A 10,595-nucleotide genomic window follows, 5' to 3' on the forward strand; every position below is an offset into this window, starting at 1 on the left:
AGTAGCGGCGTTCTGTCGTGATCAGGAAGGCAACTACCTCGGCTCATCAGCTGTGGTTTACTATGGCGTGACTGATCTGCTGTTGTTGGAGACATTTGCTTGCCGTGAAGCGCTAGCATTGGCTGATGATCTTGCGGAGCAGAAGGTATATGTGGCCTCGGACTGCCAAGAGGCGGTGAATGACATAAACAGAGGGACGTGAGGCCCTAATGCGGCGCTAGTACATGAAATAACACATCATAGCAATAGTTTTGTTTCTTGCTCTTTTGTTTTAGAGCGTAGGAATTTCAATTTCGCGGCGCACAATCTTGCCAAGTTTACTTGTAATCTAGACATAGATAGACATGTTTGGTTGGGTTACCCCATGACCCGTACCTTGTACCTGTAACAATTCCTTTGAATGAATAAAGCAGGCAAGATTTCAAAAAAAAAGCAGCGATCTGATGGCCAGGAATCTCCGATCTGATTCTGAAATAAACAATTGACAAAGGAAAAAAGAAAAGCGAAAAGCCAAAATAAAGAGAGAAAGAAAGAAAACCGGTGTGCATCTCCCGCATCGCCCACCAGCCTCCCCTCAGATCTCCCCCCGACCCGCGCCGCATCTCGCCCGCCCGCCGGCGAGGGGGGGCCGCCGCCGCCGCCGCCGCGATGTACATGGCGTACGGGTGGCCGCAGTCGATCCCGCTGGACCCGGGCGAGTCCGACGGCGCGGTCCTCCTCCGCGTCCTCGGCCGCCTCCTCCTCGCCGTCTGCCCCGCCTCGCTCCACCTCTGGTCCGCCTCCCACCACAAGGTCCGCCTCGCCCGCCTCGACCGCTCCCCGGACTCCCTCGCCGCGCACGGCCCCAACGCCCACGCCGTCTGGAGCCCCGACGCCAAGACCGTCGCCGTCCTGGTCAGCCTCTCCCCTCTTGCCCCCTGCCCGCTCTCTCCCTCTTCCGCCCAACGACTCACTTCCATGTGTCTGTGTGCTGTGCACAGACCTCCTCCTTCTACCTCCACATATACAAGGTGCAGCTCTCGGGGAAGCCGCTGATCGTCGGGGGCAAGCAGCTCCCCGGGCTCTGCCTCGCCGGTCTATCCCAAATTATCGTCGAGAAGGTCCCTCTCTCCAATGACATTTCCATAACGTACGGTATCCGCTGCTGCTCCTTACCATGTCTGAAAACTGCGACGCGAAATTCCGAGAAAACGGAAAGCTAATGTGGAAGCGTTGTATCATGTTGCAGGAGCAATTTTGCGTGCGACAGCAAGAGCATGCTCCTTGGGCTGTCCAATGGGCACTTGCAGGTCGTGTCCTGGAATGCTGAGGTACATGGAAATGCATACTGCTTTTGTTTCTTGTAAGTCGCCCGATAGAAGCGAAGTGTGTAGTAGTTGTGCCATCTTTGCTTCCTACTTGCTATCTTAAGCATGCTGCGTGTGTTGTTGTTGTTGCTTGCCAGTTCTCGGACAGCTTCAAGCTTCGTTGCTCCGCATGCTCGCCCGACAAAACCGCTGCCGTTGTAGATGCTTTGGTGTTTGACCCGCCTAGCTTGCGAGGAAATTCTAATGCAAGGCCTGCTCCCTGCTGCACAGGGGATTTTGCTATCGTCCATGTTGAATTGTCGGTGAAGCTAAGATTGCTAGTTGCTGTGTACTCAGACTGTCAGGTTGCGCTCTGTACGGTCGGTAAGAAGGGATTGAAGCAAACCAGCGGCATCAGGGTAGACAGATGGTTGAGCACTGGTGATGCAATGTGTACTTCTGTGGCTTCCGAACAGCAGATTCTTGCCGTCGGGTGCAGCAGAGGTGTTGTTGAATTGTATGACCTGGCTGAGAATGCGCGGCATATACGCACTCTTTCTTTGTTTGATTGGGGGTAAGCCTCTCAAACAGATATATGTTTTTCTTAAGCTGTTAAGTACAAGTTGCATTGGTTGTTCTGAGTTCTGACGACCTAATTTTCTGGCAGTTGGTTGCAAACCTGTACTGATTTAGGAAACCCTTCTTACATGTAATGAAACATCAGTGGAATTTTGAGACATTTTGTTACTTTAGTAGATGTTGTCATCTCAAAGTGTTACAAATTCAAGCGAATTTTGAGTGCCTGATTGTATTGGTTAAGCACCTAACGCCAATATTGTCTTTTCCTGCATACACTTAAACATGTCATTTTGCCAGAAATGTCAATGTTTCAATATTTTGTCTTGTCATTTGTGACTGACGTGTACTAGGTTGATTTAACAGCAATGTTTTCCCAGTTATTATTCTATTGAAGCTGAGATAACTGTTCTTTTTTCTTGGACAAAATTTGTAGGTATTCAGTGGAAGATACCGGTCCAGTTACTTGTATATCTTGGACGCCTGACAATTGTGCTTTTGCAGTTGGATGGAAATTTAGGGGACTTACTGTTTGGTCTGTATCTGGATGTCGGTTGATGTGCACATTTCGTCAAGCCGGATCGAATTCTGCTTTGTCTCCAATGGTTAAACCTAATGCCCAAAAATTTGAGCCTCTAATGGGTGGGACATCACACATTCAATGGGATGATTATGGATATAAATTATTTGCAGTTGAAGAAAGCTTATCAGAAAGGGTTCTTGCTTTCTCATTTGCCAAATGTTGCCTCAACAGAGGACTTTCGAGCACAACATATACTCGCCAGATTCTTTATGGCGAAGACCGAATCCTGTTAGTGCAACCTGATGATACTGATGAACTTAAGATATTGCATCTTAATGTTCCAGTTAAGTCTTCGGTTTCATCTTTTGATCTGTTTATTAGGTAATAAAGTGCAACATATGTTGATGTATGGATAATTTTAACACTTCTCTTTTGGAAACAGGTGTCCTATAGTTCACAGAACTGGCCAGTTCTGCATGTAGTTGCAAGTGATGATGGCATGTACTTGGCAGTTGCTGGCTCTCGTGGCCTAGTGCTGTATGATTTGCGAAACAAAAGATGGCGTTTTTTTGGGGATGTTACTCAAGAGCAAAAGATTCAATGCAAAGGCTTGTTGTGGCTGGGTAAAATAGTCATCATATGCAATTATGTTGAATCATCAAACACGTTAGTCTCACTTTCTTACCTTATTTTTTGCTATCTGGTAACTGTCTCAAGTCTGAAACTTTCTGCGCATGGAAGCTCTTTATTTATTTATTTATGTTTACTGAGCTTCATGCTTTGAGCAAGTGCTTGAACTCACATAGATACTGTCTGAACCTCACTGTTTGCTATATGTCAAAAGAATCATTAATATTTTCTATTCTCAGTGCTTCGTTACCTTTTAAAGACCACTTCTCTCTCTCATGTGTATGACTTGCTATTTACCATTTAACAATATGCCTTGTTCATTGCATTTGTCTTAGGTACGAGCTGCTGTTTTTCCCAAGATATCACCTTGATCATAGCTCCTTACTTTACCGGAAACCACTGCTTGGTAGACCCATTGTCATGGATGTCTTTCAGGATTACATTCTTGTTACCTACAGTCCATTTGATGTGCATATATTCCATGTGATGATCTCGGGAGAATTGTCACCTACCAGTAGTCCAGTTTTACAGGTGACGTGAGAATTTTGCATCCTCAATGTAGATTCTTTTGTTAGCTTCTGCCTTACAACGTACATTTCTCCATGATTAAACAGCTTTCAACAGTTCGAGAACTTTCAATTATGAGTCCAAAGAGCCCACCTGTTTCAATGCGCTTGATTCCTGAACCAACTGATGAAGGTGTGCTGAAGCGGGATACAAATGAATCTTCTAACCTGTCGTCCCAACAACCTTCAAGGTATATTTTAATCCAGATGTCACTTGATCCTATTCTCCTTGATTTTTATTTGGCTTGCAATATATCAGATGTCTGATCTTGCGGGTGAATGGGGAACTTTCTGTGCTGGACATGGATGATGGACATGAGCAAGCACTTACAAATTCAGTTGAACTCTTCTGGGTCGTCGGTTCTCAAGAAGAAGAGAAGAGTAATCTTATCAAAGAGGTTTCATGGCTTGACTATGGCCATCAAGGGATGCAGGTCAGTTTTAATGGTATTCTTTAATACATATTTTCTTTATTATGCACATGTATCTTTGGGTCGTATTTGCCTGCTATCCTTTTATGCAGAAACTGCTTTGTTTCAGGTATGGTACCCATCACATGGAGCAAATCCTTTTAGGCAAGAGGATTTTCTGCAGGTACTGATCTTACTTCTTAGGTCAAGCAATGGTTTTTGTATCTGCTTGGAGTTTTCCACCTACTTAATGTGAAATGCTTATATTTTTTGGGTAAATCTGTTAATATAAGCTGTGATATTTTTATGTGCTGATCTTTTATCAAATGAAAAGCTTTTCATGATGTTATCATAAATTATAATTGAGCATGTCTTATTTGATTCTGTAGTTGGATCCAGAGCTTGAATTTGACCGTGAGGTGTATCCTCTTGGTCTCCTGCCAAATGTTGGTGCAGTTGTTGGTGTTTCTCAGCGGACGTCCTTTTCAACCGCAGAGTTCCCATGCTTTGAGCCTTCTCCAAAAGCGCAAACAATATTGCATTGTTTACTACGGCATCTTCTTCAGGTAGAGTTAGCAATGATTGTTCCTCTCTGGTGTATGTTTTCTATCAGTTGACTTTTTTTTAAGATAAAGGCAATATTAGAAACTCCTCCATTAATCTGGTAAGAATGGAAAAATGTCTGATTCTCACATTAGTCAAATATATACTTTTGGGGCTCCTAGCAGTGCCTCTAAATTTGAGTTCTTACATCAGATTAGTGTTAATACACAACCCGTTAAAACAGGACTTATGCTTTAAAGATGAAAGTAAAGGGCCAAGTTTGATGAAGATTGCATAAACATTGCTACACACATCCAATGTGATCTACGAATAATTTTTTATGCATTGTCATCTAAATCCTTTCTCACCATTGATTTTAGCTTGGATAAGTGGCGTTATCTGCTGTCTTACTGACTGAATATGCAAAGCTAACATGGCTTCTGCCTACGTTAGGGAGAACGCTGGGATTCATTTATTTTTTGGACTGTTATATTATGATATTTGCCCGCGTTGAACTGTGTAGCAGGACTTTCGGACATACTTTATTGCAAGCATAAAAAAAGATGATTTCGCTTACATTAATCTAGGGTTGTTGCCTTTGGAAGGTTAATTTTTGGCTTTACTGGGAAGATATGTTTGCAATGATGCTTTATTGGACTACTTGCGTCAACTTTTCTATGTTATGTTATAAATATGGTATAAATCATTTTCTTGTGCCTCTAAAATTACTTCTCCATTCTATTTATTTAACAGAGAGACAAACATGAAGAAGCTTTACGTTTGGCAAACTTGTCAGCAGAGAAACCTCACTTCTCTCACTGTTTAGAGTGGCTTCTGTTTACGGTATTTGAAGCAGATATATCAAGGTATTTGATTCTGACTCTTTCACTGTCCTCGTAAAATCTACTGCATATTGCAATTTGGAGCTGAAACAAAGATGGGAACATGTCATAGTTCATTGTGTAGTTTTTAATAATAGAACTCTTTCAAATGGATGCCATCCATCACTCTAATATTTCTATTTAATGCTGTAACTGGTAGCATTTTTACATCGTTTGTTCACTAAGTTGCTAGCTTTGATGTCATCATTGCTTAAATAATGAATCAACTTCTTTTTCTGATTGGCCACTTTGCTAATTGCAGGCCAAGTGCTATAAAAAATCAACTTCCACAAAAGGGTGAATCTCCAAAGAAGTCTCTTTTAGAGAAGACATGTGACCTACTTCGAAATTTTTCTGAATATATGGATGTAGTAGTCAGTGTTGCTAGGAAAACTGATGGCCGGCACTGGGCAGATCTTTTCTCTGCAGCTGGACGATCCACAGAGTAAGTGTGCTGCCTTTTTTGAAGATGCGTACCTTGTAGTTGTAACTCTCTTGCTCTTAGTAATTGCCGTGCATCAGCTAGAGTGTAGATTTGCACACTTCCATGTGCCATAGTTGGTGTCCATCAACAAGAATCTGAATGATCCATTGTTGATTCGGTTGACTTGTTAATCACGCTAACTTGGACTACTGTCTTGTGTGGTCAGAATGACCTTAATTTTGTAGAGCTCAGGTATTTTGTTGAACTGGCCATTTTCTTAGGTTTTTAGAGGATATGTATGTCGCTTGATTTGTATTGGCAGTCAATTTTTATAACTCCGTTGGTTCCTTATTGGTGTGTATAGATACTTGCAGAAGGTTTACTGTTACCAGTCCAGCACCAACGTTTGGTATCTTGCGAGTGCAGATTCTAAATAAATGTTTACGATGTTTACCAACGAACTACTGTGTAGCGTCGACAGTGGTTAATGATTGATTAACATTTGAAATAAATATAATTGTTGCGTTCTTATATGACTGATCTTCCATGGTAGGATGTTCGAGGAATGTTTCCAACGGAGATGGTACAGGACTGCTGCTTGCTACATACTGGTATGCCCTTTTAGGATATGTTAAATAATGTCTGATGCATGATAGTATTTCTCAGAGTTATGCACTAACAAAGATTATTTTCACCATTATTATCATTTAGTTCAAGAATTAGTGCGTAAAATGTTGTATGATTACAGGTCATTGCTAAGCTGGAAGGCCCTGCTGTCAGTCAGTATTGTGCACTCCGTTTGCTTCAAGTAATTCTTTTACCTTAATCATAAGGTGGTTTTGGTATATGTACTAGTTGTCTCACATGTTCAAGCTCTCAATTTCAAGTGTTTGTAACTTTGCAGGCTACACTCGATGAATCTCTGTACGAGCTTGCTGGGGAGCTGGTATGCTTTTTATGCTATGACCTGTCTATTTCCTATATTTATAGTCTCCAGTGGAATTAAGGAATGCCAGCAATGTTGTTTAGGTCCGCTTCTTGCTAAGGTCTGGCAGAGACTTTGAAAATGCCAATACGGACTCTGAAAAACTATCTCCAAGGTTTATGGGCTATCTTCTATTCCGTTCGCCATACAAAAGACAATCTTCTGACTTGAAAAGGTACATTTTGTAGTTAACTTTAAAAGGTCATGTCCTTTTTTTTTGATGGTTATGGTGGTGTTATCAGAACTTATGTGTTATTCCCTCTTTGGACAGTAACTCAATGAAAGAACTTAGCCCACATATTAACTCTGTTATGAACATTCTGGAGAGCCATGCCAGCTATTTGATGTCTGGCAAGGAACTTTCAAAGCTCGTTGCTTTTGTCAAAGGGACTCAATTTGATCTTGTGGTGAGATTCTCACCATTTATCATTGTAACAGTTTTATTGATTTTAAAGCCACTTGTTATCATACTTCATTGTAACTTCATGCAGGAATATCTTCAGCGAGAAAGGCAAGGGTCTGCCCGACTGGAGAATTTTGCATCTGCACTTGAACTAATTGGAGAAAAGGTTTTTGTTTAACAAATCATCAAGTCAATACCTCAATTTTACTTTGTGCTCAATTTTCTTTGCAAATTTGGGTGTCTTTGTCTTGGTCATGAAATCATCATTAGTGGAATGACACCTAGTTATTTAGAACTTTTGCTTTGCAAAAACATTTGGGCTTGTACTGTATATATTACATATTTTAAATTTTGAAAAATCTGCAATCCTGAACTGTAAAACTTAGGGCTGTCAATGAGCCGAGCTTGAGCGAATACACACCCAGGGCCGAGACATGAATCCTAGCCTATCTGAGTCGCAGAATGAAGGGCTCTTGACCTGTCAAAGGCTTGCACACGCCTTTTTTTTTGTGGGGAATATTCTCATGAACCGGTGCTTAATTGCAAACTGAGAAAGCCAATCAGTTTAGGGCATTTGCTGCCATATTTACTTCTTGGATTAAGACTCCATTCGGGCTTGAACACATGGTCGGAAGAATGGTGGGCTTGGGATTCTAAGCAGGTGCTAGACATTTGAAATTTTAGGGAAATGACAGTGGAACACCTGGTACTGTCCAGCTTTACCGAACTTCTCGAGCTTGAGCTTCTAAAGCCTGCCAGCTTGAGGTCAGGCTTGAGCTTGGCTTGTTAGTGTCTCGAGCTGAACTCAAGCCGAGCCTAGAACAGATCATGGTCAAACGGTTGGTCGAGATTGAACTTTTTTGACAGCTCTAGTGAAACTCTCCATGTCAGTCTGTTTAAATTCGACCAGGTATTGGTCACATTGTAAATGGTATTGACGTTCTTAGTCTTGGAAAAATGATAGTAGTGTTTGCCGCAGTTTTCTCGTGCTAGTTGTGCCGTGCTCAACAAATCTAGAACCTGAACGTTATGAATGTCTTTTAAGTACCTTGGGAGATGATTTGCTCGAGAAAATAAGCAAATCACTTGACAGTATTGAAAATACAGGAACAATAAGCTGAGATGATCTTGTGTAGATCATCTGTTTACTTGGTTCAAGCAGATGCATCACATACCTCAATAGTTGATACACCGTTGGTTGGTTTAAAAGTTTGCAAGTCACACAATAAAAGAATATTATTAAATATTTTTTTCCATCTTCTTTTCTTGAAGAATAATGTTCTCACTTGTATTATTGATATTTTAATGACAGCTCCAAATGGACACACTTCAGAGCCGGCTAGATGCTGAGTTCCTTCTTGCTCATATGTGTTCTGTCAAGTTTAAGGAATGGATTGTCGTGCTAGCAACTTTATTGAGGCGTGCAGAGGTAATACTTGTATAGATCTATCCTTTGACATGGTTAATACTACCTCCGTCCTGGTTTATTGGTCCCCTTCGAATTTTGTTCCAAATTTTGACCTCAGATTTAACTAACAAAATGTTAATGCATGTAATCGAAAATACTATTATTGAAAACTATGTTTAAATACGAATCCGACGATGTAATTTTTGATGACATGCATTATTATTTTATTAGTTAAATTTATGGTCAAAAGTTTGGCACAAAATATTAAGGGGACCAATAAACCAGGACGGAGGTAGTAATTCTTATGCGCTAGTTAAAATGTTTGAATGTGCGGTTCTTTGGTAACCTTGTCATTGGCCTTTGCATCTGTGCTCAAGTTGTTTTTTTGGCTTTACCATGTATCTGGTTCTTCACTACTGCCCACTACTCCCTCCGTTCCTAAATATTTGTCTTTCTAGACATTTCAAATGACTACTACATACGGATGTATGTAGACATATTTTAGAGTGTAGATTCACTCATTTTGCTCCGTATGTAGTCACTTGTTGAAATGCCTAGAAAGACAAGTATTTAGGAACGGAGGGAGTAGTATTTACTTGCCGCACAACTTGCACTTAACTGGATGGATTGATTGTTGTAGAATCTTTTTTTGAGATCAGATAATATTAATCTTGTTGGTGCACTGTTATCAGTGAATATTAGCATTTAGAGGTGAATTGTTTGGTTTTGCAAAACTAGTGGTCCTTGCTGCTGTAATGCATTCTTTTTATTTTCCTCAGGTTTTGGTCGATCTCTTTCGACATGATCTGAGATTGTGGAAAGCATATAGCATCACTCTACAGGTTAGCAAAGCACAAATGGTGCTCATTTTTCAGGGTTTATGAATCTTATAGGCGTCTCTGACATGTGTGCAAACCACTTGCAGTCACACGATGTATTCAGCGAGTACCTTGATCTTCTTAGCGCCTTGGAGGAGGAGCTTTCGTCTGTTTCCGATCGCACATTGCAAAGCAACGGACCGGTGTCGTGATACTGAAAGGATAGCGATTTTGGGTGGCCAACAATTTTAGCCTGGTGTTAAGTTAACACATACTGTTAGGAGGAGAGAAAGGCGCGGGGAATCGTTTGTAAATAGCGATTATTTGGGGGATGTTCCCCCCTTGGAGGCGAGCAAGAGCCTTAGAGGTTAGGACAAGAGCCTTTTGTGCAGTGAAATGAGTTAAATCACCATATTGTTGTATCATTTAGTTGCGGCAGAGTGGAGTGTGCATTCTTCCCCTTTCTGTATGTATGCGGACAATGTAAAGTACATACTGCCAGTTATGAGCATCCAGTCGCTTTTTCTGCTTCTCTCTGCCATGTGTAAAGTTTACCGGATGTGTTTATTTATTTTATTTTCGAGTAAAATGCATCATAAGTCCTAAAACTATCGGAGGTGTGTCAGTTTAGTCCTATAACTTTGAAACTGCATTTTTGGGTTCTAAAACTATCAGAGGTGTGTCAGTTTAGTCCTATAACTTTGAAACTGCATTTTTGGACCCTAAACTATCGAAGGTGTGTCAGTTTAGTCCTATAACTTTGAAACAGCAGTTGTGGGTCCCAAAACTATGTAAGTTTGTTTCTCTTAGGTCCTAAGCTTGCATGGTTAGCATTGACCCATCAACGAGTCACTTGGAAATGCTTGGGTTGTAGCCACGTTGACCCGACCCAATGGGCCCACCAGGTTAAGTTATGAAAGGTAAATATGCAACAAAAAAACTAGAGCGTTGTCTCGCCTCATTCTCACGCGCTCGTCTTCTCCCACGCACAGAATGCTCAGAGGCGACGGTACAGAGGCCATCAGTGGAATGATGGTTTTAGCGAGGAGAGTAGACCGGTCATCTCAGCCCCCCCCCCCAACAGTAGCAGAACGACACGTCACACAACGTCCAATTGCTACCCACTTATGGCTACTGCTAGG

The 10,595-nt window shown here is 41.5% G+C and overlaps 1 protein-coding gene across 2 annotated transcripts; it reads left to right on the top strand.

The window, feature by feature from the left end:
* Positions 1 to 537: 537 nt before the first annotated feature.
* Positions 538 to 9,985, top strand: LOC125514996 (guanine nucleotide exchange factor subunit Rich-like). Of its 2 annotated transcripts, XM_048680404.1 has the most exons (22): positions 538 to 894; positions 981 to 1,129; positions 1,229 to 1,310; positions 1,445 to 1,860; positions 2,299 to 2,728; positions 2,828 to 3,051; positions 3,351 to 3,546; positions 3,630 to 3,772; positions 3,841 to 4,015; positions 4,122 to 4,175; positions 4,381 to 4,557; positions 5,288 to 5,400; positions 5,678 to 5,860; positions 6,393 to 6,450; positions 6,588 to 6,647; positions 6,744 to 6,785; positions 6,869 to 6,999; positions 7,096 to 7,231; positions 7,316 to 7,393; positions 8,540 to 8,656; positions 9,415 to 9,477; positions 9,561 to 9,985. In XM_048680404.1, exons 1-22 carry the CDS (start codon positions 649 to 651, stop codon positions 9,663 to 9,665), a joined length of 3,378 nt encoding a protein of 1,125 aa, XP_048536361.1. In that variant the 5' UTR covers positions 538 to 648; the 3' UTR covers positions 9,666 to 9,985. The 2 variants fall into 2 exon arrangements, 1 of the variants encoding a protein (XP_048536361.1); XR_007286742.1 differs by lacking the exons at positions 7,096 to 7,231; positions 7,316 to 7,393; positions 8,540 to 8,656; positions 9,415 to 9,477; positions 9,561 to 9,985 and having other exon boundaries at positions 6,727 to 6,785; positions 6,869 to 6,923.
* The last annotated feature ends 610 nt before the right edge of the window (positions 9,986 to 10,595 follow it).

Source organism: Triticum urartu, chromosome 6 (genome assembly GCF_003073215.2).
Source record: "Triticum urartu cultivar G1812 chromosome 6, Tu2.1, whole genome shotgun sequence".
NCBI lineage: Eukaryota > Viridiplantae > Streptophyta > Magnoliopsida > Poales > Poaceae > Triticum > Triticum urartu.